This window comes from Anguilla anguilla, chromosome 7 (assembly GCF_013347855.1).
Source record: "Anguilla anguilla isolate fAngAng1 chromosome 7, fAngAng1.pri, whole genome shotgun sequence".
NCBI classification, from domain to species: domain Eukaryota; kingdom Metazoa; phylum Chordata; class Actinopteri; order Anguilliformes; family Anguillidae; genus Anguilla; species Anguilla anguilla.
Window position 1 is genome coordinate 26,674,606 of NC_049207.1, and position 27,480 is coordinate 26,702,085.

A 27,480-nucleotide genomic window follows, 5' to 3' on the forward strand; every position below is an offset into this window, starting at 1 on the left:
ACGTTTTGACGTGAAATGAGTGTTGCATACAAAATATTAGAAAAGTTCGGCAGCCACGCAGAGTAGGCTAGTACAAAAAATAAAAGTGCAGCAGGCATTGACACGCATGTTTTCTCACACAATGAACACGTTTACTTTTGCCAGGTAACGGCTCAATAAGAAATGGGGAGGAGAACAGTGTGATTGATAGGCGTACATAGGAACTTCGTATCGAAATGATTTCCTCGGTTAAGTAGAGTTAATACCGTGTTCCACGGGTACAGGAGGCGCCGCTACTCAGCCCACTAGCTTCAGTTAATCGCCTCTGAATGAAATCTCACCCTCTCGACGTATCTCGAGTGCGACCGGACAGCCGGAGGAAGTCACACAGCTAGCCCGCTAGCTAGCCAGATTAATGGGAACTCCCACCTCGTGACAGCTCTTCTTGTTTTATATAAAACTGCATGTATATTATTTTTTCCATAAACATAAGGGCTTAAACGGAGAAATGTCTGCGCCGGGATTCACAAATCTGAACGCATCCACCGGCTACGGTATGAACGCAACGCCGAACGGAGGAACTGCTCCCCCCTGCCAGAACGGTAAGGCAGGCCGTTAGACTTTAGCCAAAGGCCCGGTTAGCGAACTACATAATCGGTCCCAGTGTCACGGTTGGGGTGGAAGGCAACCAAGCCTTTGGATTCTCTGACAAATAGTTGACATGCCCGTGTGCCTTCCAAAATATTTTATCCGACGTGTTATATGGTTATCATTGCTAGTACATCATTATTGTTTTAAATGTAGCTAATTTGCCGGTGTAATATTTTTGCTAGCCAGCATAAGGCGATGGCCTTTAGCTTGCTAACTAGCCAGCTAACGTAGCTGCACTGCTCATCTCTTGAGCATACTACGTTAACCCGATGAGTTGAGCAAAAATAATGATGCAAGCGTTTCAAAACATTCAGATTTTATATTGACTATGATCTCTGAAAATAGAGCTGAACAGTCTTGGCTAACGTTAGTGCCAACTAGCTTGCAGTGTCTACGGTTTAATCCCTCTTACAATTAGCTAGCTTACGTTAGCGACCTGGTTAGTTGTCTCTACTCTACTTTGTTCTTAAGTGCTTCGTGAGCTTGTTTCAACTCGGATTCAAGTCGTATTCCCACTTATTAATTTTACAATCGATTTTATGTTTGTAACGTTAGGTCTAGCTGGCTAACCACCAAGCATTCAGCATTGCTAGCTAGTGCTAGCTATGTAGCAGCCAGGATTAGCCAGCCAGCGGCTATCATCACCATCCTCATCGTCATTAAGTGCATTATGCTATCTTGCGAAGTAGTTAATGGTACAGGTACCTGCAGTAGCTAGCTTTAGCTTTATTCAGGTTTCAACTACCTACGTTGGTTGACGCATTTCTGCACAACCTTGAATAAAAGGCACAGTTAATTGCGTTTTTAACGTGGTTAAAGTCGGTATTAGTGTTTGCTCGTTCCCTGTAAAGCATGATTACTTTTAGACTAATGCAGTTCGTATTCAGCCTGAACTGCGTAATTGTAATTTTTGGACAGATCACAATCGCCAAAACGAGCTCCAAATGACGACTGAGAGGCAACTAGCTATCCACATACTTGTGCGGTGAGATAGATCAGCTGCTTCATATAGCTGTGTAGACTGATGTTTTTGTGTTTATGAATAATGATGGGTTTGAGGAAGCCAATAAATAGCTTGTCTTAATAAAATGACCTAAGGCACAAAACGAAACTAGCTGAGATGTTTTTCCCCCCTTAACTGTCAACTGTGCCATGTTTTACCATCGTTATGGTTGAAAGTATGGATAGCTAGTTAGATCTGTCACGTAAAAAACGCAGTATCACCAATCTTAATTGTTGAGAAGGGAGCCTTCTAAATATGTGTGATCAAACATCCCTTTTCACAGATTATAGTATTGTGTCTCCCCCTGTCTCTCTATCCAGGGCCAGGACAGATGTACCAGTCCTTGTATCCCACGACGGGTTACTATGGCACCCCCCACCAGGACTACGCCTCTTACCAGGGTCACAGTGCCCCAGTCCCAAGCAAGACCCCTGTGGTGAACAACCAGTACAACCCCAGCTACTACCATAACATGCAGCAGCAGCAGCAGCAGCCTGTTTCCAAGCAAGGCCCCACCCCCTCTCCCTATGATGGGTCCCAGGCTCCTCCCCCTGCCCAGCCCTACGGCACGGCCCCCCAGCACCAGCCCTCATTCCAGCAGTCGGCCCCGTACGCTCCCGTCTATTATGGACAGTACTCGACCTCTCAGGGACCCTCCCATCAGCCTGTCGGCGTGACACCTGCGACCAGCGCCGTCGGCAACCCCCTCTACCCAATCGTCTCCTACCCCTCGGCTCCAGGGAGCAGCCAGTATGGCACGTTGCGCTCCTCCCAGACCCTGGGGCCAGGACACGATCCCAATGTCATGACAACCCCCGCATTGGCCCCTCTCCAGCAGGTTTCCCATGGCAACAGTGCACCCCCGGGCTACGGAGTGGCCCAGCCCCCTCCCCCGCCAGCTGCTGTCAATGGGCAGATGAACACAGGTAATTTTTAACCTGTCCATTGACTAATATCCTTTCCTTATGAGTGCCCTGATTTGCTTAAGTGGTTTTTGTTATTACAGCTGTAAATGGTGGCCTCCACTGTTGCCTTGTGTGTGTCATGACTCATGAGATGTGATATTTCATGTCCTGAGAGACGAGCCAGGGGCCATCTGTGATGAAGTTTCCAGAAAGGCGCTCAACAAAATGACTGGCATTACCCTAATAGAAGTGTGAGATCATCTGAGTAATGAATGTGTGGATGATTAAAAAAATAATAAAACAGGAGAGAGAAATTTGGGGGGGGGGGGGGGGGGGGCTAGAGTTCATCATGGGATTTAAAATCAGAGCAAGGGTGAAGATGTCCTGATCTGATTCCACTTCTGTTTCAGTCTCACCGCCGGTTCTACAGCACTACGACCAAAGCTCTGCCCCTCACGTGACCCACTCATATGGGGCAGTCCAGCAGGATGCCAGCGGCCTCGCCCGAGACAGACCCCCCTCTGGGACCCCCTCTGCTTCTGTCCATTCCTCACCCCGTCACCATCAAGGTAAGACACCCTGCACATGCACACCTGATTCTCGTACACCAGATCTTGGCTGAAAGTGAAAGAAGCTGTATTTTATTTTACTTAATTAAATTTGTAAAAAAAAATTATTTAATGGATTTTGTTCTCAAGCTGAATCACCCTTAAAGGAAAGATTCACCACACATAGCTAATCCCACATCTTTTTGCATATGGTTACTGTGGTCTGTTGAACTCATCTTGTTCATTATGGATTGCATATACATCATGCTTTTCAGGATCTGAAACCGCTTGAAACTTAATGGGGGTAGAATCACCTTAAACTTTACCAATGAGTAGCGCCCACCTGGGTGATGCATGGGAGCCATTTTGTGCCAGAACATTTACCTAACCTCACCAGATATGGTGAGGGAGGGGAATTATTAAGGCTGTTAAACAAGGGATTTTTTGTCAGGATGCTGGGAACCTCTTAATCTTGGCGATAAGCACCATGAGAACATAAATATCCCCACTCATTCAGGACCTCGGTTTGAAGTTTCATCCTAAAGATGCCTTTCGTTATGCCTGAATCATTTATTTGAGTGACGCATCTTTTTTAAGGCTGTCAGCCAAATATAGATCCACTTCCAGAGACTACAAATTCTGAGGAGCTAAACCTTGGTCCTGGAGAACCACAGTGCATGCTGATTTCTGTTGTCATTTGGCAACCATTTGATTGAGGTAAAGCAGTTAATTACACAGATGTCACATCCCCTGGTTTCTGGGGTCTGAATTGTGGGGGGGGGGACCCCAGCAGACCCCAGCAGACCGTGCGGCTCTCCATGATTGGGGTTGGGGGCTCACAGCAGACCGTATGGCTCTCCCTGATTGGGGTTGGGTGCCCCTGAGATGGAACACACCTCAGGGCAGAAATGGCACTCCAGGCAGACAGCCATTCGAGCCATTCTGAGACCTACTGGATGCAGGTTTATATAGCTGCCCTGTCACAAAGCCTGGAGATTCTTTGGGCAACCAAAAGTTTTTTTTTTTTAATTACCAGTGCTCAAAAATATATAAAACTGTTTATTTACACACAAGCCAGAAATGCAGGCACTGAGGCTTTACATAGTTGTAGGACATTTACTTCAAAATTTTTTGGACCCTTTAGAAAATAATTGGCAAAAGCTTTACTAGCATACTGCCCAAACTTAGTCACAAAATATCAACCTATATTAATCCACGCAGCTGATTTTAAATACGCCCACAATTAGACACACCTGGAAACATTCCAGCAAGACACTATGCACACTTAATCCAACAGTCAGTTAATGAAAATGGTGATTAAAGCTTATTATACAGACAATTTTAAATTAAAATACCTGGAGAAAAAAAATGCATGTCCTGTCTCTGCAGTGAAGGCTACGGCTTCACATACCCATTGGTGCTGTCCACTTCATACACTAACCCGTTTCTGGTACAGCTCGTAGCGGCTCAAAGTACTACACACTGGGGTGCTGTTTTCATCCCTGCCTGTCCTCTGGCTTATCTCTGAGAGTGCCCATCTGCTGAAAACACTGGCATGAGCTTCAGTGCGTCACAGCAGAGCATTGCAGAAAGGGTGTGTTTTTTACTTATCTAAGTTTACCTTTATAGACTATGCTGTATTTCATGGGGTTACCCAACGTGCAACCCTACTGATGAGTAAACAGACTTTCTCTGGTCCAGCCCTTGAAGTGTACACTAGCCAAAAATTTGTTCGTATTTTAAAATGTGTTTTTGCCATGTTAGGGGGAACTGTTAGGGTACACAAGCTTGCGCCTTGTGCAGTATTTGCCATGTTAGGGTGAAGGGTAAGTGTGCACTAGCTTGTGCGGTGCTTGCCATTATTCATGTGAATGCCTGTTGACAGGATATTGTGTGCGCTTATCTTGTGACCCGCTGTCCAATCGCTGTTCTACCTGATTCCTGCTGTGTCCATAGTTACTGCTCCCGGGTAATTGAACTTCTCAAAATTGTGTTTGCTGTGATTTTGTGTTGGTCATGTTTATGTCCTCTGTTGCTTTTCATTGTGGTAGTCAATGCTACAGTGCTGGGATTATTAGTTTTTAAAAGCAAGCTTTTATGGATGTTATTAAAGGTGTTCATCACATAGCTGAAAATGTCAGCAGAACTTTTGGGACACCACAAATGTAAGTCCCAGGTGGGGCAGTGCATTCTCTCTTTCTCTCTCCTCCCTCCATATCCCTCTCTATTTTGGGACTCTTTCATGGAGATGAAAATGTACAGTACGGTGCCTAAGTCAGAGACCAGCCTTTCTTTTATTTATTTCCTAGTGAAAACAGCCATAATGTGCAAGTTATTTATTTTTCATTGTCAGAAAATAATGCGGCAAACTTACACTACATGGCCGAAGGTATGGGGATACCTGACATCCAACATCTCATCCAAAAGTATGGGCATTGATATTGAGTTGGACCACCCTATGCTACTATAATAACCTCCACTCTTCTGGGAAGGCTTTGTACTAGATGTTGAAGCATTGCTGCAGGAACTTTCTTTCATTCAGCCAGAACAGGATTAGTGAGGTTGGGCACTGATTGGGCGATTAGGCCTGGCTCGCGGTTGGCTTTCCAATTGATCCCAAAGGTATTGGATAGGGTTGAGGTAAGGGCTCTGTGCTGGCCAATCAGGTTCTTACACACCATTCTCGACAACCATTTCAACCATGTGGACCTCGGTGTGTGCCTGGGGGCATTGTAATGCTGAACTAGGAAAGGACCTTCCCCAAACTGTTGGAGAAGCTCAGAATAGTCTAGAATGTGATTGTATGCTGTGGCTTTAAGATTTGCTTTCAGTGGTACTAAGGCGCCCTGCCAAAACCATGAAAAACAGCCCCAGACCAAGGGGTGTCCGGATACTTTTGGCCATATAGCGTATGTTTCACAAAAAAAATCTAAATGCACAATATCAAATATTTCAATATTTAGTTGGTCCACCCTTGTCTTAATTACAGCTTACATTCTTTTTGGGAGACTTGCTTTCAGTTTTTCAAAGAAATCTGCTGGGATATATTCCCATGCTTCCATGCAACACCATTTAAATTAGAAGCTGGTTGCAATTTCTGCTTTTCTCGATCTAAGTAATCCCCCAAACACATTCAATGATGTTGAGCTCTGGACTCTGGGATTTAGTTGTTCTGAGATCACCAGCAGTTGGATCTTCTTAGCAGTGTGCTTGGTGTCATTACCTTGCTATAGGATGAATTTTCTCCCAATCAAATGTTCTCCAGAAGGTATTGCATGATATATCAAGATTTGCTGTATTTATCTGAATTTATGATGTCAAAATCAAATCACCAACTCCAGATGTTATACAATCCCAAACTCTCAGTGGTCCGCCAACATGCTTGACTGATGGTTGTACAGTCTTTCATTGCTTCAGTGGGGTACATACTGATTTCTCTTACTTCCAAAAATCTCAAACTTCGAGTCATCAGTTCATAAAACCTTACTCCACATTTTAGGTGTCCAGTTTCGGTGTACTAGTGCAAAATTTCTTTTTTGTTTATTTGCTTTGAGTTGTCTTCTCACAGTGGAAGGATTGACAGAAACACCTGTGGATTTCTTCAGATCTGAAGCATGAGTGGAGCTTTTTTTTTTTTTCTTCCTCCCCTTTATGTCTCAAAGATAAAATATTTAAGTATTGCCAAGTATTGTGTTTGATGGTTTTAGTGGTCTACCAGTTCTTTCACAGTTGTTAGGAGTCCCATTTTCTCTGTATTTTGCAATACACTTTTGACTTCCAGTTTTTGAAACTCCTGTATTTGCACATATTTTCCTTTGACTTTCACGTTCCTTGTGCAGTTGAATTATCTTATCTAATCTCAGAAATATCTCCTGTAGCCGTTTTAGATGCACATGATAAAGAAAGCTGAACAGCAGCTAAGGTACTTTTGAGTAGTTGTTTGTTTGACTGTTACTTTTGAAGGCAAAGGGTTCTAACGTATCATCATTGACGCGTTTGTAACATTAACATTTGTTGGGAGGACATAGTTGCAAGGTGTTTGTTGATTGAAAGGATGGAAGAGTTAGCAGTAGTAGGGCGCACAAAAGGGTAAGTGGACAAATGCTGATAGATTTGATATAGGCTATGCAGTGGTGGAGACTTTCCTGTAATTTTCTGTTAAATATGTGTTTCCTGCTATTGTCTGACACTGGAGAAAAATAATTTGCACTGAAGGGCTGATTTGGCTGGAAATTGAATAAACAAAAGGGTGGCCTCTGACTTTTGCACAGTACTGTGTGTGTGGGTGTGTATTCTGACATTAACCGTATTCAAATAAAACAGAGTAGAGTCAACAGGCGTGTGGGTATGTAATCAGAACACAAACCAGGTAGAACTCCTTGATATTGAAATGAAAGGTCTGTTTCCCAAGCCTGCTAGTGGCAGCTAGCTGGGCTTTCATTCTGTCTGTAGTTCTGATTTGAAAAGTGTTGTGTTGATGTCATGTGTTTTACTTGGTCAGGTTTAAGCTGAACATAAGCAGGTCTGTGGAAATCATGCTTTGCTGTTCGATCATCATGGCGCTGTCACACCAACAGAAAAACAAGCGAAGTGCCAGAGTATGTGTAATGGAGAGCTCTGCAATTTCACATTGCATCGACCGTAAAGGAGAACGTGTGTTTGTGTGTTTATGTTTGGAGGCAGATCTCAATGCAGAGTTTTGGTGGGCACAATCAGCAGGCGGTTTTGCCCTGACCCCCCCCCCCCCCTCGACCTCTGACCCCTTACCCCGACCCTCGTCCTTCCTGCGCAGTTGACCGGTTGTTTGTGCTTCTCCACCCCACAGGCATGCACTGCGGATATGTTGCTAATAGCGGAGTTAGCTCTGCAGCGTCTGCAGCAGCCGCCCCCTCGTCATCGAGCTCCGATGATGAGGACGAGGAGGAGGAGGAGGATGAGGAAGCAGGTCTGCTTTAGCTTTTACTCCCACATCCCTCCATCCCCCCATCCATCCATTCATACCTCCCTCCCTCCCTCGCCCTAGCGCAACCCTGCATCCAACTCTGCCTGTGTGAGCGCAGACTTCACATCCCAGAATTCAGTGCTCGTACTCGCCCTGCCTATGCTTTTTTCTGAGAATTGTGAGTCACAGAAAGGCTGCCACTTTGGTGAAGGTAAAAGGGAAAACTCAGCTTATAGCTAATAAACATCCTCATGGCTCATCCTGTTAATGCACTGTTCCAATGTGTGGATGGGCCCAATGAACTGGTATCTTTAAATCACTGTTCCAGTATGGGGATAGGCCCCATGGTCTGGTATCTGTTGAGGCACTGTTCCAGTGTGTGGATGGCCCCCACCATCTGGTATGTGTTAAGGCAGTATTTCTGAACCCTGGTCCTGGGGACCCACTGTGTATGCTGGCTTTTGCCATCTTTTAATCAATTAAGGTTGTTGAAAATGTGTTCTACCATAATGTATGGTTAAATATAATTGTATGGTATTTCAACACAATGGAGGTTTGGCTCATTGCCATTTTGCTGTCAGTAAACTCCATTCATTTTACACTCATGGTTTCAGGATTCCACACTGAGCAGCTGATTTCACCAGTCAGTTTGTAATTGAATCAATAAAAAATGGAACCTCTTTCAACTGGAATTATTTGCCATATAGTACATACCATACAGTAAATTAAAAAATGAGGTGGTCTGATCGACTGAAGTTTCTGGGATGTAAATGTGGGATATTTTTAGGGGCATACATTGCTATTTTTGGCATAATATGGCTTTAAGAGAGTAATTTGTCCTTCAATAGATGTAAAAAAAATATTTTTTAAGTCAAATTAAGAACAATTGGTGTGTAATGAAGAATAATTAGCAGCTCATTACAATGTTACTATGGTTGAAGCTTTCTGCTCCTGGGACTTTCCTGTTCATGAACTGTACTTCCTCCCCTGTCATGTTTTGGCTTGGCTCTGACTTTCAGCACTGTTGTAACTAAATTAATGTGATTTCTCAGATTTTTCTGTTCGTACTATTACCTGAGTTGATTTTTGGGGCTCTCTTTAATCCTAAGGCATAAAATCAGAAACCTGGAATGTCTATTGGCTTCCTAAGTATTTCTGTCTCCTTTTCTTCTGATTTGTGTCTGTTATTCACAAGTACAGCCACCATCATTACTTGATTAGCATTAGCTACATGGATAACCATGCTAGCTTTTTGATTTGGTTATGGTACAACCAGGCTTGTTGCTTGATTATCATTAGCTGCAGGGATAGCCTTGCTGAATGTTTGATTAGCTGACAGGATGGCCATGCTAACTGCTTAATCGGCTTCAGGGATAGGCGTGCTGTTTCACTGATTAGGTGTTGGCATAGGCATACTATTTGCTTGATTAGCTTGCAGGGATAGCCTTGCAGGTAGCTTGATTAGCTGGTGGAATTGCTCGATTAGCCAAAGGGTAGCTATGTTAATTGCCTTGATTAGCCTCACTGACAGCAATTGTGCTTGCTTAGCTAATTCCTTGGTTAGCTGAAATAGAGCCACGCTAGTTGTTTGATTAGCTAGTTGAGTTATTAGCTGTAGGTTGCCAGGATGGTTTGTTCTGTCATTGTGATCATCCTTTTTCTGTTTTTACATGGAGGTATGTTTTCTTTTGCATTGGTGACCCGCTCAGAGTCGTGTCCCAACTGCTATTGTGTTTCTGCAGCTCCACTCTGCTGGAGCCCAGGGTGGTGTGCCCCCCCCCCTCCCGGCTACTGAGCAGGGTTTTTAAATATAGCCTTCTCTGGTATTACAGCGCTGTGTGTCACTGGAACATGGGCTTGGCCTGGAACTGCTCTTGCCTTCCTCTCTCTCTCGCATAGCTGTGAATTCATCTTCACTGTGTCAAACAGCTGCGCTTACATTCTCATTCCTCCATCTCAGAAACCAGCGTCCTGTTCCTGAAGTCATTTTACGACTATTATTTTATGTTCATTTCTCTCACTTACCCTAGTAGCCTTTGCCTCCTTGGTTTCCAGTTATGGACACTAAGTAGGCAAGGCCGTTTGGTACCAATGTTCCCCGCGTCATTGTAGCTTCATGTTTTTACGTCTTTGACTTTGCCCCCTCATGGAATGTGATGAAATACTGTGTTGGCTTATTGCTTCTGTCTCCCCGTGTGTATGTGCTGTCCAAGAGGTGCAGGTAATCCCCGGGGGCTGTGGGGTGGGTTTCTTTCCGCACGCCCTGTCCAGCGCAGGTAATCCGTAGGGAGCTGCGGGAGAATTAGCAGAGGATAACGCGGCTCATCCCGGGGAAATCCCTGCCCTGCCTGGGCGCTTGGTCACACTGGACTCCCAGGCAGCACAAGTGCACTAATTTGGGCGGGTTAACCAGCTCCGCCCCTCCCCGCTCCCCACCCCCACATGTACCTGCAAGGCCGTGTTTGTCATGGCTCTTCATGGGGGAAGGGGGTTGGGGTCATATTATTCCCCCCCGGATTGCCCAGAACTTCAGAGAATGCAGGAGGCGGGAACCTTGATTGGAGGCGGATTTCTGGGCGTGGCTTTCTTTCGCTCTCTCTCTCGCTCTCCCTTTTCTGCAGTGTGTTTCGGCCCCTTGGAAGCACCCCTTGCTGCCCCCTTCTCCTCCCCCTCTCCTTACAGCGTCCGATTGGCCGCCCTCTTCCCTTCGTACTCTGAGCTGAGCGTCTGATTGGCCGTTCTGTTCTCCTCAGGTGCCGACAGCTCCTCCTCCACCAGCAGCGCGTCCCCAGTACCCAACAGCTATGAGTCACTAGAGGGTGGCAGTTACCCAGGTAACTCTCACTTCCTGCCCTCCCAGTACTACCAAAGATGCATTATGGTCACCAGATACTCGGCTCTGATACTCTTATGTCTGTCTTATCTGTCTGCTCTGCTTCTTAGCTGCAAGGTTAACGTCCAATGAGTAACACAAGTTTCCAGTGCCATCTTGCATTACAAAATGGCCTATTGCCACAGCATTATCCTTGGTCACACCTTACTAATAAATTGCTCTTATACGATTAATAAGGGGTCTAATGAGATTGTAATGATGATTTGTGTTTGTCTCTGCCTTTAGACTCCTCAGCTCCACCCACATCCGACGCATCTAAAGCTGCCACGCCCTTTGGATTTGGATATCCCAGCATGCCTCCAGGCTATCAGCAGGGACCAGCCTCCAGAACAGACTCCTCCCCCTCCCATGGTGGGTACAACCCACCTGGATACCAGCCCTATTCACAGGTAATGCATTATCTCTGACTCATCGCTGTTTTCCTTGTGAACACTGGAGGTCCTTCTGCTAGGCTGCTCGAAGAACTAAAACACTGATCTTCATTTTGTTGTACTTTCATAGTTTTATTTTATAAATATTGTGTTATGGTTACACCATTTTTAAGGTATGAACGTCTTAAGGGAAAACCACTATTCTGAAATCTGATTATTACATTGCATTATATTACTGATGCCATTTGGCAGACACTCTTATCTACAAAGCCTGCATTCTTTAATATAATCCATATATACAGCTGGGTATTTACTGAACCACCTCAGGTTAAGTACCTCAAGGGTACAACAGCTGTGCCCCACATAGGAATCGAACCTGCAACTTTCGAGCTACAAGCCCAGTTCCCTAACATTGGTCCTGGTTGCTGTAATTTTGTCTTCTGTTTTGAAAAGGAAAAGAAAGGGAAGCGCTGTTCTTCAAGGGGAACTTGAGTGGTCTGCCTTGTGTTTCCGGTATTGCGTATTTTCTGGTGACGCCCTCCACTGCTGTGCGTCCCCACAGCCCTTTCCCACCATGTCCCAGCTGTCTGCTGCTCTGGGGGGCATGAGTGGGGTACCGGAGCTTCAGGTGGAGGCACTGCGGCCTGTGAACCTCCTGCAGGAGAGGAACATCCTGCCCCCGGAGCCCGTACAGCCCCCAGAGCCCAACCTCAGCGCCGAGCTGAGAAAGGCCAACTGCAGCGCCAGGTGTGTGTGCGTGTGTGTGTGTGTGTGTGTGTGTGTGTGTGCAGTTGTTTGTCTGTGTGTTTGTGTGTGTGTGTGTGTGTGCTCACGTTTGTGTGTGTCTGTAGTTGTATGTGTGTGTGTGTGTGTGTGTGTGTGTGTGCAGTTGTTTGTCTGTGTGTTTGTGTGTGTGTGTGTGTGTGTGTGTGCTCACGTTTGTGTGTGTCTGTAGTTGTATGTGTGTGTGTGTGTGTGTGTGTGTGTGCAGTTGTTTGTCTGTGTATGTGTGTGTGTGTGCAGTTGTTTGTCTGTGTGTTTGTGTGTGTGTGTGTGTGTGTGCTCACGTTTGTGTGTGTCTGTAGTTGTATGTGTGTGTGTGTGTTTGTGTTTGTGTGCGTGTGGTTGTACCCATGAGGTGCGTGTGTGTGCATGTGGTTGTACCCATGAGGTGCGTGTGTGCGCGTGTGGTTGTATGCATGTACTTGTGTACAGTTGTCTGTGTGTGTGTGCGTGTTTGCGTGCCCTTGTTGGCTTTCCCGGGGGGTGTGTAATCTAGCGTTGACTGCCAGTGTGCGTGACCTTTAGCGCACGGTGTCTTTTCCAGCACGTTCCGATGCACCCTGACCAACATCCCTCAAACCCAGGCCCTGCTCAACAAAGCCAAACTGCCCCTGGGCCTGCTACTACACCCCTTCAGGGACCTTACTGTAAGTCTTACACGCCCAAAATAAGGGTCACTTTACCACAGCTACACCCCTTCAGGGACCTTACCGTAAGTCTTACACCCCCAAAATAAGGGTCACTTTACCACAGCTACACCCCTTCAGGGGCCTTACCGTAAGTCTTACACCCTCAAAATAAGGGTCACTTTACCACAGCTACACCCCTTCAGGGACCTTATCGTAAGTCTTACACCCCCAAAATAAGGGAGGGTCACTTCATAACAGTTACACCCCTTCAGGGACCTAATGGTAGCAAAAAAATGTTTTCACATTTTGCTTTTGATTTTCTGCCCCTTCTGCCCCTTCTGCCCCTAAGCAGAGCCAAGTAGTGTGTCCAAACGAGGTTACATTCAAACCTTCATCCACAATTCTGCCCCTCATCATGTGCTATTAATGACTGATGCCATTACTGATAACCTGGTTTCGTAAGCTGGTTTGGGTGTTAACAACCGCCCCTCACGTTCCCTCCTGCAGCAGCTGCCCGTCATCACGTCCAACACCATCGTACGCTGCCGGTCCTGTCGGACCTACATCAACCCGTTCGTGTCCTTCCTGGACCAGAGGAGATGGAAATGCAACCTGTGTTACCGAGTCAACGACGGTAAGCGCGTAGTCTTCAGTCCGTACGTCTGTCTGTTTTCTGTCCATCTATTTGTTCATCCACGATGGAGTGAGTGTGGTTTTTTTTTTCTTTCTGGAGGGATGTCAGTGAGTGAATGTTTTAAGTGAAAGGATGTCTGATGGAGTGAGCGTGTGTGTTTCATGTGAAAAGGTCTCTGATGGAGTGAGTGAGTGTGTTGTATGTGAAAGGATTTCTCTGATGGAGTGAGCAAGTACGTTGTAGCCTATGTACAAGGATTTCTCTGAGAGTGAGCGAGTACGTTGTATGTGAAAGGATTTCTCTGGAGTGAGGGGAGTGTTTTAGGTGAAAGGATTTCTCTGATGGAGTGAGCAAGTATGTTGTATGTGAAAGGATTTCTCTGAGAGTGAGCGAGTGTGTTGTATGTGAAAAGGTTTCTCTGGAGTGAGCAAGTGTGTATGTGAAAGGATTTCTCTGGAGTGAGCGAGTGTGTTGTATGTGAAAGGGTTTCTCTGATTGAGTGAGTGAGTGTGTTGTATGTGAAAGTATTTCTCTGAGAGTGAGAGAGTGTGTTGTATGTGAAAGGATTTCTCTGATGGAGTGAGCAAGTATGTTGTATGTGAAAGGATTTCTCTGAGAGTGAGAGAGTGTGTTGTATGTGAAAGGATTTCTCTGATGGAGTGAGCAAGTATGTTGTATGTGAAAGGGTTTCTCTGGAGTGAGCGAGTGTGTGTTTTATGTGAAAGGATTTCTCTGATGGAGTATGGGGAGTGTGTTGTATGTGAAAGGGTTTCTCTGATGGAGTGAGCGAGTGTGTGTTTTATGTGAAAGGATTTCTCTGATGGAGTATGGGGAGTGTGTTTCATGTGAAAGGTTTTCTCTGATGGAGTATGGGGAGTGTGTTTCATGTGAAAGGATTTCTCTGATGGAGTATGGGGAGTGTGTTGTATGTGAAAGGGTTTCTCTGATGGAGTATGGGGAGTGTGTTGTATGTGAAATGATTTCTCTGATGGAGTGAGTGAGTGTGTTGTATGTGAAAGGATTTCTCTGATGGAGTGAGGGGAGTGTGTTTTAGGTGAAAGGATTTCTCTGATGGAGTATGGGGAGTGTGTTGTATGTGAAAGGGTTTCTCTGATGGAGTATGGGGAGTGTGTTGTATGTGAAATGATTTCTCTGATGGAGTGAGTGAGTGTGTTGTATGTGAAAGGATTTCTCTGATGGAGTGAGGGGAATGTTTTAGGTGAAAGGATTTCTCTAATGGAGTATGGGGAGTGTGTTGTATGTGAAAGGGTTTCTCTGATGGAGTGAGCGAGTGTGTGTTTAATGTAGAAGGATTTCTCTGGATTATGGGGAGTGTTTTAGGTGAAAGGATTTCTCTGATGGAGTGAGTGAGTGTGTTTCATGTGAAAGGGTTTCTCTAATGGAGTGAACGTGCTCTTTTCGTTTCCCTGGCAGTGCCCGATGAGTTCATGTACAACCCCGTGACCCGATCGTACGGGGAGCCACACAAGCGGCCGGAGGTGCAGAACTCCACCGTGGAGTTCATCGCATCCTCAGATTACATGGTACGAGGGCCCCTATTCACGGTCTGTCTCAGCGTGCGCGAGTGCTCATCTAGGATCAGTTTTACCTTCACGTTCATATTGGCTATGGACAGTGAAAAACTGACCTCAGATCAGCATTACTAATCTGAGACACTTTCAGTGCTCGAGAAGGCTGATTCAGTGCTGTAAGAACCTTTTAAAATCATTTGGCAGGGGTACAGAAATGACACACTTTAGGAATTCCAGTGTGTTTCATGGCATGCGTGCTGTGCCCCTGTAATTTTCCTCTGTAACAGTCAGTCTACATTGTTCTAATGTGTGTTGACCAGTCATGGTATGCCTAAGATGGTTGGCTGGGCTCAATGAAGCTGTTGGGTAGTCTTTAGGATGTATTGCTTTTGTATTTTATTAATCTTCTCATTTGCATGTGCATTTGTTTCTTCAGCTGCGGCCTCCTCAGCCCGCCGTCTATCTGTTTGTGCTGGACGTATCCCACAATGCCGTGGAGGCGGGCTACCTGAAGGTCTTCTGCCAATCCCTGCTGGAGAACCTGGACAAGTGAGAATCAATACGCTGTACAGCTGGCGCCCTTAATCTTATCCAGAAAGGGCTGGTGTGGGTGCAGGCTTTTGTTTCAACCAAGCAGTAACACCCCTGATTCTACTGATAAAGGTCAATAGCAAGCAGTCTAGTGGTTGATTAGTAGAATCGGGTGTGTAACTGCTTGGTTGGAACAAAAGCCTACACCCATTCTGGCCCTTTCTGGATAAGATTTAGGGCCCCCTACTCTACAGGATCAGCACTGACACAAACTGCAAATACGGACAATTCGGTTTTTTAAAATATTTTTTTTAAATTTTCATTCTAAGTCGGCTTTCTAGAACTGTTGCTTTCAGTTACCACTCGAGATTTTTGCATCACCATTGGAATGTTACATTACATTACATGTTCAGTTAACAAAATTCAAATAACACACTTTTTATCTTCCACCTAAAGGGGTTAATACGGAATTGAATCCACGTTCCAAAATGGCCTGGCACGACAAGCAATTGCAGTTTGTTTAATTATAGATCTTTTGTTTGGATAATTGAATATGTACTCCAGATTAATTGCACAGTTAGTTCATTATGCTGATAAGACTGTTGACTCTGGCACTTCTTGCTGCGTTTTTACTGCACTTGATTTAATCAGACAAGAGCACGGCCTCCGCATGTAGTAGCACACATCGAAATTACAGAACGTTGCCTGCACGCTCTCACATTGAATGTTTCGTTTCATCTTCGTACAAAATAACATTCTCTGAGCTGACGGCTGTTATGTTTGAAAGCGCCTGCGGTGTGTCTGGGCCTTCTGGGTTATTTTGAGCATGTTTTGAAAAAGGAGGCTTTGTTAATTGTGGACCGCCTCCACTATTTATTTAAAAAGTTTCAGTGAGTTGTGTAAACTTTTTGGGTTCTTTTTTCTGGACAGTGTTCATCCCGTGAATTTATATATTTTTCTCCCTCTTTTAATTTGGGGTCACGGTTGTTATGGGGTGATGAAAAGTCAGAGGTGGTTTCTGTCAGTGTGCAGCCGTTCCCTAGCCAATCCGGCTGCTCCTCTGCACACGCAGTAAACCTTTCTGCCTCCTCGTTCCTTCTCTTTATTTCCTGGGACAGGTTGCCGGGGGATACGCGCACCCGAGTGGGGTTTGTAACGTTCGACAGCACCATCCACTTCTACAACCTGCAGGAGGGCCTGTCGCAGCCTCAGATGCTGGTGGTGTCTGACATTGACGGTACAGTCCCCGCCCCCCCTTTTTCAACATGCTCCGCCCACTTTCAATCTGCTCCACCCCCTTTCAGTCTTCCCAGTCCATCTCTGTGTCCATCAAACAAGTCAGTGATGGCGGTTGATTGTAGCTCCACACATTTAGGTGGAGGTAAGGAAGTGCTTTCTTCGTGGACAGGGTTCCCCTGGAAAGGCCGATCCCATCTCAGCAGGGCTTACCTGGGGTAAATAAAGGAAGTGAGAATAAGCGATTGGGACAGAGGCCATCTTGAGTGTGATTGCTGTTATGCAGAGCCATCTCATCCCATGCCGCATGATGGGAGATGGGAGGACAGTTTTTCATGAATATTCTGTTCAGTGCGTGCTCTGCTGGCTCCTCCCCTCTCACTTCCTGCTGTAAAATTTCTTTCCAGACGTCTTCATCCCCACCCCTGACACTCTGCTGGTGAACCTGAAGGAGAGTAAAGAGGTAAGAGCTTTCAGACAAATTATTTGGTGAAACATTTAACATTTAACCATTTAAGTTTTAATGGGGTTCATTAAACACTCTTTATTTTTCCAGTGCATTTCTTTCTTTGTTGAGTTGAATTTAATTTGAGTCTAAATGGGTTGAATCTGAGTCAAATTGAGTAGAGCTGATTTTAAGTGAATTTGAGTTGAACTGAGCTGAATTGAATTGGAACTGGAGTTGGAGATGAATTGAAGCTTGAGTTGGAGTTGAATCACGTGGAGTTGGAGTTGAGTTGCAGCTCTGTGCCCCGTACAGCTGGTGAAGGACCTGCTGAACGCCCTGCCCGCCATGTTCAGCCACACCCGCGAGACGCACAGCGCCCTGGGCCCCGCCCTGCAGGCCGCCTACAAGCTCATGTCCCCCACCGGCGGGCGCGTCTCCGTCTTCCAGACCCAGCTGCCCACCCTGGGGGCGGGGCTCCTGCAGTCCCGGGAGGACCCCAACCAAAGATCCAGCACCAAGGTACCGGCCCCGCCCCAACGCCTCGTCACATGCAGCCACACTCCTCTAATATTCTGTTTGCTGTGAGTCCACGTAATGCACTGTATTATGGGATACATTCAGGAATTAACCCACTTATTGTTTTTCTTAAGTTTATTAGTACCATTGTTGTCTTGTATTTATCCTTGCTGGCTGCATTTTTATCAGAATATTTGTTGTTATAATTTTAAACAGTGTCTGTTTTTTTTTTTTGGAGATTACGTATTTTTTTATATAAACTTGACAGATTTTGTGAATGTGTGTGTGTGTGTGTGTATGTGCGTGTGTGTGGGAATGCACCAATACAAGCAGTCATCACTTTTTTTGTAATGCTCGTATTGTGGGTCGTGCTGTGCATCTGACTGTGTCACTCTCCTGTCTTAAGGGGGTGCAGCATTTGGGGCCGGCGACGGACTTCTATAAGAAGCTGGCGCTGGACTGCTCCGGCCAGCAGATCGCTGTGGACCTGTTCCTGCTCAGCTCCCAGTACTCAGACCTGGCCTCGCTAGGTAAGAGCGCCAGGCTGTCCTCTTAAGTACATCAGGGCTCCCCCGCAGAGACGCAGGGTCTATTGGGGTCTCCCGCAGAGACGCAGGGTCTATTGGGGTCTCCCACAGAGACGCAGGGTCTATTGGGGTCTCCCACAGAGACGCAGGGTCTATTGGGGTCTCCCGCAGAGCCGCAGGGTCTATTGGGGTCCCCCACAGAGACACAGGGTCTATTGGGGTCTCCCACAGAGACGCAGGGTCTATTGGGGTCTCCCACAGAGACGCAGGGTCTATTGGGGTCTCCCACAGAGCCGCAGGGTCTATTGGGGTCCCCCACAGAGACACAGGGTCTATTGGGGTCTCCCACAGAGACGCAGGGTCTATTGGGGTCCCCCACAGAGACACAGGGTCTATTGGGGTCTCCCACAGAGACGCAGGGTCTGCAGGGTCTCCCACAGAGACGCAGGGTCTATTGGGGTCCCCCACAGAGTCGCGGGGTCTGCAGGGGCCCCCCACAGAGTCGCGGGGTCTGCAGGGGTCCCCCACAGAGTCTCAGGGTCTGCAGGGGTCCCCCACAGAGTTGCAGGGTCTGCAGGGGTCCCCCACCCTGGTCCTGGAGAGGTGAATTAACCCTGTAATCAACAGCTTTATTTAATCAGTTAAAGGTATACTATGCAGGATTTATTAGCCTTGCTGTGGTCTTGTATTTACAATCAAAGTCTCCTCCTCCACCTCCCCACCCACTCACCCTGCGTACCTCACATAATGTAGCTGGCTGGATAGCTGGAGGTAACGTTAGTACCGTGAAATGAGTGATCGTGCACAACAGTGAGACGGTATATTTGATTATAGCTTAATTCTTTTATGTTTAACGTATAGATGAATTGCATTATTTTGAATATAATAGCAGTTTTATCGTTGGGACTTTTAGTTTGAAAATACACTGTAAGTAACATTACTTACAGATCCCACAGAACACAAGCCAACTGTACATGGCTTTTCATCCCCTTGATGAACTTCAGCTGACGCCACCAAGGAAAATAAATTCCACGGTTAACTCTAATTCTTGAGTGAGCCTCGGTGTGTCGTTGCTGCTTTTGCGAAAATGAGATCCCAAACCACAGGCTCTGTAGCCACACCCACCCCTCTCGACACAGAAAAGAGCATCACGCCCAGAAACGTCCTGTACGCATTTTAGGATAACAAATACAGATAAAGGTGCACAAATTTGGAGAAAGTGCGTAAAGACAGAGATTGCCGGTGCATCATCGATATGTGTCAGCATGGTTTATTTAGTCATATTCTCAAGGTAAAAATCCTGCATAGAGTGCCTTTAAGCTCTGAGCAACGACAGAAAACAGCAGACACTGTGGCTCTCCCTCACTCCTTCATATCAGTTCCTTATCTGAGTTTGGTTGCGCAAATATGTAAACGTTTTTCCCTGATTAATGGGCTTCCTTGCGAATCTGTGCTTTTAGAGAAAGGCCTCAGCCAAAGGATTCTGTTACGATTTTAAAAGCTTTTAATATGATAAATAAAGATAATATAAATGGAAAAACATCATTGTATATTTTATGTAAAAGATATAATTCTCCTGCATGGGCTTGCTCCAGGGTACTGAAGTAGTGATATATGTAACTGACTAATGCTGGATATCATAATGCCGGAGGTGGTCTTTCTGTATGGGTGAATTTTATTGGTCGACTTTAGAACAACTGTGGCAGCCGTTAGTTAGCCAGACAGTGGAATTAAATTCAGCGCTCAGTCAGGGAGACTGTTCAGCAGTAAAAGTGCACCCAGCCCCTCAGGAGTTGGTGAAGGCTTCCAGGTTCCAGTAGCTGCTGTTTTCTTCCCCGCTCTCACCAGCCTGTATGTCCAAATACTCGGCCGGAAGCATCTTCTACTTCCCTGGGTTCCACCACGCCCACAACCAGCCCCAGGTGGTGAAGTTCCAGAAGGATCTCCAGCGATACCTGACCAGGAAGATCGGCTTCGAGGCGGTGATGAGGATACGCTGCACTAAAGGTGCGCCGGCATGCTCTCTCTTCAGACACTGTCTGTCAGTCTGGCTTCCTGCGATCTCATTGGCTCTATCAACTTCTAGCTAGTGTTCCGTAGTAGCTCAGTGGTCAAGTTCGATTTTATCCCCCTCTACACAAGATTATGATTCGTCTGAAGTGTTAGTTTGTTAGCAAAGCACATCCTGAAATATTAGGCACACTTACGATACAACTTTATTTGTACCCAAGGGGCCATTGCAGCAGGACGTAGCGATAGCACTGGAGGCAACACAACCAACCCCAAAGTGTCACAGTAATAATACGGCACAAACAACAAACAACAACAACAACAATTACACATCAGCAAAAAAAAGTGCTCAAGCATAATTAATTGCAGGTGGGGTTCTGCAACAGACAATGGTCCTTCGCATTGTCTTTGTCTCACGTCAGTGTGTCAGTCAGGTCAAAGTAAAAACTCGAGGGCATCTTTTAGAGCAGGGGTCTGGCGTCATCCAGACGGTCGCTAAGTCCTCCCGCCACGTTTCTTCGTCGCAGGGCTCTCCATCCACACCTTTCACGGGAACTTCTTTGTGCGCTCCACGGACCTGCTGTCGCTGGCCAACGTGAACCCGGACTCGGGCTTCGCCGTGCAGATGTCCATCGAGGAGAACCTGGCGGAGACCTCGCTGGTCTGCTTCCAGGCCGCGCTGCTCTACACCTCCAGCAAAGGTGAGACGGGCCAACTCCGCACCCCCCCCCCCCCCCCCCACCCCAATCACGCTTAAACCCGCACACACCTGCTCCAGGCCACGCTGCTCTACACCTCCAGCAAAGGTGAGACACCAGAGACGGGCCAACTCCGCACCCCCCCCCCCCCCCCACCCCAATCACGCTTAAACCGGCACACACCTGCGTCAGGCCTGCTGCTGTCCGCATGGTGTTCAGTAGGGGGCAGTTTATCGAGAGAATAGATCAAAGGCTCAGGTGTGCTGTCTTGCGGCCAAATCGGTGTGTGACGCGTTATGTGAACGGAATAAACAGGGATTGTATGGTGAAAAGGTTGTCTGTCTCTTCCTGACTTTCTCCTTCTGTCTCTGGCCCCCTTTTATCTCTTACTGTCTCTCACTCTCTCTTTTTTTCTCGCTCTCTCTCTTTCTCTTCCCCCCCCTCTCCAGGGAAAAGGAGGATCAGGGTTCACACCCTCTGTCTCCCTGTGGTGAACCAGCTGAGCGACGTGTTCGCTGGTGCCGATGTGCAGGCGATCTCCGCCCTCCTGGCCAACATGGGTGAGCGGGGTGGGGTTGCAGCGCGTGGGAGCGGTTACGGTGTGTGGGTGGGGCTATACGCTGTGGGCGGGGTCACAACTCAACGGGCGGAGTCACACTGCATTCACAGCCTCAGAACCGATGCTTGGATTCGCTCACTTTATCACCTTTCAGGCCGTGGTTTGACTGACGGTGCGGTCTCTGAGAGCGGCACTCAGTTTGCACTGATGTTGTGCTTTTAAGAAGGGCAGTGTCGTGCAGTTCCCCTCGCTAATTCATAAAGCACTGCGAAGAACTGTGAAGACAGGGAGAAACATGACAGAACATGTCTCTGATAATTAGCCTTAACTAATATTTAAACGGGGCTAACATTTCAGTACACGCTTTGTCAATTTGCTGATTTAAACCCGGTTCTGATATGTACACGGACTGAAAGATGACTAGTCTCGCTTGGTTCAGTTGAACTCACAGATGTTCCTGGTTAGATCATTTTGAAGCAGCCCAGTGAATAATTGATGTAGAGGCCATGCAGTCCGGTTTGGTGCAGGTCTCCCCAGTGAGAGAGCCAGGCAGTGACGCTAGTGGTTGAGCGGAAGTTTGAGAGCTCAGGGAAAAACCGTAGATGCTCTGGGGATGTCAGATTCACAGGGCTTCCTCTGCCTCCGTGAGGTAAGTCTCATTCTAAACCGAGTGTCCTTTCTGCATTCTTTTATCAATTCTGATATCTGTATTCTATATTCTGATATCAGTTTTGATATCTGTAGTCTGTATTCTGATATCAAAATTAACAGAATTACATGCTATTGTAAAGGATGCACTCCAAAAACACTGTGACGGTACAGGCCAGCGTTGTGAAACCGAACGTTTTGGCCTAAACCTTTGTCAGTGGTTTAGGCCCAGTTGGTAGCTCTGTTAGTGTGTGTCTGTTGGCTTTCTGCCTCCAGTTTTTAGCGGTATCTGTGCTGTTAAGCTGTCCGCCCGGTATGTGTGTGTGCGTGCAGCTATCGATCGCTCGGTGTCGTCCAACCTGTCGGATGCCCGGGACGCCCTGGTGAACGCGGTGGTGGACTCCCTGGCAGCGTACCGCTCTGACGGCTGCTCCGTGCAGCAGTCCGGCCTCGTCGCCCCCGCGTCCCTGCGCCTCTTTCCCCTCTACGTGCTGGCCCTGCTCAAACAGGTGAGAAACGCGTGCACACATGCACACGCAGGCACACAAGTATACACACACACACACGCGTGAAGGCTTCCCATTGACTACATTCATTCTGTAACCTCTAACCCTAACCCTAACCACTACACGCCTAACCTTAACCCTAACCTTAACCTAATTGTAACCCTAAGTCCTAACCCTAAAACAGCCTCTTGAACTTGTGAGGACCAGCAAAATGTCCCCACGTTGTGTAATTTTCCTCATCTTTCTATCCTTGTGAGGACATTTGGTTCTAACAAAGATAGTCTTACAAGTTCACACAAGCACACACACACTCACACAAGCATGACCACCCATACACATCTGCACACGTGTGCGTACGCACGCACTCGTGCTCAAACAGAGATTAATATTTTTAACATTTTAAAAGTGTAATTGGGTTGAAGGTTCCTGAACCTAACCTTACTGACCTAAGTGGGCTTGACTCTGCAAGTCCTAACATCTCTAAACCCCCACCCCCCCCCGCCCCCCCACAGAAAGCTCTGCGCACAGGTACCAGCACGCGTCTGGACGACCGCGTCTTCGCCATGTGCGAGTTCAAGAGCCAGCCGCTGCAGCAGGTCATGCGCCTGATCCACCCCGACCTGTACAGGATAGACAACCTGTCCGACCAGGTGAGCTGCTCATTCTGAATGAAAGCACGTTAGGGTTACCGGCACCTAACCGTTTCATAAGAGGTCATAAGATCAAATAAACACAGATGTGTTACTGTACTCTGATGAACATGTGTCTGGCCGTCTCTGGAATGTGGGGCATCATCTTAGTCCCATTCAAAGTGAAAAGAAAAAATGTTATCCCAATCGGTTCCCAAATTTCTCAGACCTGACAGTGTAGAATTTTGTTTGCATTTTATTCTGGAGGTGTGTAAGTTTGTGCTATATGTGTTTTTTTTTTTTTTTGTTTGTTTTTTTAATTGTCATCCTTGGTGGCAGTTTTTTTTTTTTTTTTTTTTAAGATGTATTTTCACAAAGTCTCTTGTCACTTCTTTTTTTAATTGTTTTTACTTTTTTGTTGTATTTTATTGTAGTTATATTATTTTTGTTTTGTTCTTATTACTCATGTTTTTCCAACAGGGGGCGCTGCACATGAACGACGGCGTGGTCCCCCAGCCGAGCCTCCTCCACCTCACAGCCGAGAAGCTGACGAGAGAGGGCGCCTTCCTCATGGACTGCGGAAACGTGAGTGCTTCGCGCTGCGGGCGCTGGGCTGAGAGGTTGCAGGTTCCTCTGTCATTGTGCCCCTGAGCACGGTTAAGTTGCCTAAATTGTTACCGTAAGTATCCAGCTGTATTCATAACCATTAGGACTGTATAAACAGTATAAAATACATTTTTATAAAATGACGTAAGGTGTGAAAGTCTGTGTTTAAGCTCATCACCTGTGTTCTTTCTCTCTCTCCTGTTCTCTTACTTTCTTTTTCTCTCTCTCTCCCTCCCTCCCTCTCTCTCAGGTAATGTACCTGTGGGTTGGGAAAGGCTGCAGTGAGCCGTTCATCAGAGATGTCCTGGGCTACCAGAACCACGCTTCAGTACCGCAGAATATGGCAAGCACAGCACATCCTTACAACACTGGCTCAGAAAATGATTTCAGTGCTTTTTGTTTTACGCATCTTCACAACAAAAGTTTTCTTTCATATTATATTATCTTTCATATTTATTTCATAAACAGTATGTTTTGGGTAGTCATACATTTTGTTTTTAATTGCATTTGCATACAAGACATGGAGGTGTTTCAAATACTTACTTTATTTAGTCACTTTAATAGCTGTGCGATAGGCTTGATATTGGTGCGTGATGCAGATTATCAGTAGAACCTGTTCCTGTTACTGATTTTTAATTGGGATAATAAAGTGGAGATGAAACAGCCATGAGCACATCTTATTAATATAAAGGAGAGAGGAGCTCCTTCAGTCACTGAGTGTCTATAATGCTGCGTTCTCACCAAACCCCCAGGCTCTGTGTTTATTGGGCGGTACTATGCAAATAGTGTAGGCGGGTTTCGTTGGATAGCTAAGGGACCAGCACGAGTGATGCAGCCTACTCCGGAAAACTGTCGGCACCTGTTTTGGCTCTCCGCTTTCAAAATGGTGCAAAATGGCGGAGCGTTGATAAACCTTCTCTTTTTTTCCCCACATAAACTGTCCAATAAAATACACTTCTGAAAACATCTGAGGTGAGAAATAGGCTATGCAGTTGCCGAATCTTATTTATATTTGATCTCCAGCACCTGGTCTGAAAGTTTGAGCTGGGTTTTGTGAGCCGGAGTGAGCTTACACCTTCATTTGCATATAAAAAGCACGGAGGTCATTCCATGCAAATATAGAACCGGCGACGGCACCACACCACTCGCCAGACACTTCCTTCATGCACTGCGCTGCCTGTCCATAAAAAATGAATAGGACTCAAATGCCAGTTTCAGTGAGAACGACCCATAAAATGAGTAGTACAACACCAGTGGTGATTGGTTGATACTTTCTGGCTACTTCCTGGTCTGTCCCGCTAGGACCTAGGAAGTATTGTCAGAGTATCCACCAATTGGTTATAATGTTGTTCTGTTGGTTGTTACTGACTGGTACGTCACAGCCGTCCTATCCTGGTTTCATTACCGCTGACTCCTGTAGTCGTATGAGGCCATGCGTTTACCCTCTTCACACGCGGCCATTTGTATCATTTAGTAAACGGGAGTGTAGAAGTGTACACTTAGACCATGCTGTTATGATGCTGTTATGATGCTACAGTGCACTCCTATTGCCTTCGTTGTTGGATGTATACTTTGCCTTTTCCTTTGTACTAAGTGTACAAGTGTGTTCTCCAGTCTACTCCTTACTGTCAACGCAGGTATTGCTTTCACGGCACTTTGAGGTTAATCATACAGCCAGCTATTTGTGTGTGGATTGCGGTGCCAGAACAGCGAAAGGAAAGTCTCAAAATAAAAAAAAATATATGAGAGGAAACTCACAAATTTGCGTCACTGAATGCGTACAGAGGTAGGAGTATGAGGTATTTGTTCAAAAGGGAAAATATGTAATCAGAAATATGTGTGCATTTGTACAAATTGGTGTACATTCATGTAAATGATGATTTACAAGACACAAGTTGATAGATATTCGTTTGAGGGCAGTGAAACCCATTTGTGATGTGTGCATCATGATCCATAAATAGACACATTTGTCTGTAATATTGAGGCTAATCTCTTTCCGTAATCATTGACCCTGCCAGTGTTGGATGCCCGCTCCTGATGCTGTGCTGCTGTACTGTACTAAATACAGAGATCTGTTTGTACGTGTTGCAGTCCTGCACTCGATAGACCTCTCCGCAGTGCTGCTGTTTTCAGTTATGGCGGTAGCCTGTGATGGTTGAGGCATTCCAACATAACCGCATTCTGTAGTAACAAGTCATTAAGTTTGATTTATTTAAGTTTGATTTTGTTCTATTGTTCCCTGTGTTTCAGTGATATGCTTTGTCTCGCCTGAGGCTATAATTATCGAAGCCAGCTTGTACACAAATGCTCACACGTTGGGCTGACATTTTCAGCAGTCATGTAATGTTATTTTATTCTCTTAGTGGTTGCTAATTACTTGTTTTTTTTTTTAAATGTCTCATACCAGACTCAGATTCCAGACCTAGACACTCCCTCGTCAGAAAGAACCAGAGCATTCCTCAGCTGGCTTCTGGAGTCTCGGCCTTTTAGCCCTACGCTTTACGTTGTGAAGTAAGTACCGTAGACTCTTCATCTGGATTTGGAATTAACTGGGCTGACTGGATAAGTAAGCTGTTCTAGGAGTGAACAGGGGTGCCCAGCAATGTTCCTGGAGGGTTTGGGTGCGTGTGTGTGTGTGTGTCTGTTGATTTGTGTTACTGTATAAACAATTATTGTAGTTTGGCAGCACACCTGATGCTTGTAGGCTCCTATATCCATTTTCATCAAGGATGCATGTGCAGTTTGCATCTATAGCGCATGGCTATCAGAAATGTCACATCATGTAAATTATTGGGGCTAATCAATTAACTTATTCATTGACAGAAGTCGTCTGCATGAAACCCCAAATCTTGTTTTGGCCCTTTTAGTCATAGTGCTAAAAAACCTTCAAATACAAGTGCAGCAAGAAAGGGAACAGGATATGAGCTTGGGTCATGTGACACATTTAGAAAACAGGGTGATTTTAGGAGAAAGGGTGTGCCCTCCAAGCCTTGTGTTTTGGTTGTTTGGATGTTGGATGTGTGATTTATTCAGTCTTTATTTTCTATGGCCGTTCTTAGGGACGACTGCTCTGCGAAGACCAGCTTTTTCCAGCACTTGGTGGAGGACCGGACCGAGTCTGCTTTCTCTTACTACGAGTTCCTGCTCCACATCCAGCAGCAGCTGTCCAAGTAGATAGACAGTCGCCTAGGTAACGGCAGCCCAGTGTCGTCACTGTGAAGATGCTAGAGTCACGATGTGTGCAGCAGGGGGCACGTCTTTTTTTTGCAAGGGGAGCAGCACCTGACTTAGGATAGGACCAGAGAGAGAGAGAGAAATAGAGAGATGTATGAGGAGAGAGAGCGAGAGATGGAGAGAATGAGGTGAAGGGCGGGGTACGGCACCTCCTGGCCCAGTGATTCGTTGGGGGGGTGGGGGTCGGGGGGGTCACAGAGGTCACCTGCCAGGGCGGGGCCACTTATGTGACAAACTATGAAAAAATAAGATGATGGGAGGAGTTATGAAAATCAAAAAGCAAAGGAAACTCCACGTGATTGGCTCCCTCATCTCGTCTCCGTGGTAAACGCAGCCAAACCCCGCCCCACCCCACGCCCTGAAGGAAGAGGAGGAAAGGAACTGGTCGCTTCGTCCAGCTGCTTCTCCTCCCGCCCAGAGCCCTGCGGAGCCGCAGAGCGGGCCACTGTCCCTGATCTCTCC

At 46.3% G+C, this 27,480-nt stretch overlaps 1 protein-coding gene across 2 annotated transcripts; it reads left to right on the plus strand.

Moving 5' to 3' along the window:
- The first annotated feature begins 16 nt into the window (after positions 1–16).
- Positions 17–27,480, plus strand: sec24b (SEC24 homolog B, COPII coat complex component). Of its 2 annotated transcripts, XM_035425971.1 has the most exons (24): positions 17–581; positions 1,954–2,559; positions 2,949–3,107; positions 7,912–8,031; positions 10,782–10,862; positions 11,147–11,310; positions 11,855–12,039; positions 12,620–12,722; positions 13,212–13,338; positions 14,773–14,882; positions 15,307–15,419; positions 16,520–16,638; positions 17,045–17,100; positions 17,398–17,604; positions 18,008–18,131; positions 19,977–20,135; positions 20,666–20,839; positions 21,286–21,396; positions 22,377–22,552; positions 23,062–23,199; positions 23,659–23,763; positions 24,035–24,127; positions 26,192–26,295; positions 26,844–27,480. In XM_035425971.1, exons 1-24 carry the CDS (start codon positions 488–490, stop codon positions 26,956–26,958), a joined length of 3,543 nt encoding a protein of 1,180 aa, XP_035281862.1. In that variant the 5' UTR covers positions 17–487; the 3' UTR covers positions 26,959–27,480. The 2 variants fall into 2 exon arrangements, with proteins under 2 accessions (XP_035281862.1, XP_035281863.1); XM_035425972.1 differs by lacking the exon at positions 7,912–8,031 and having other exon boundaries at positions 21–581.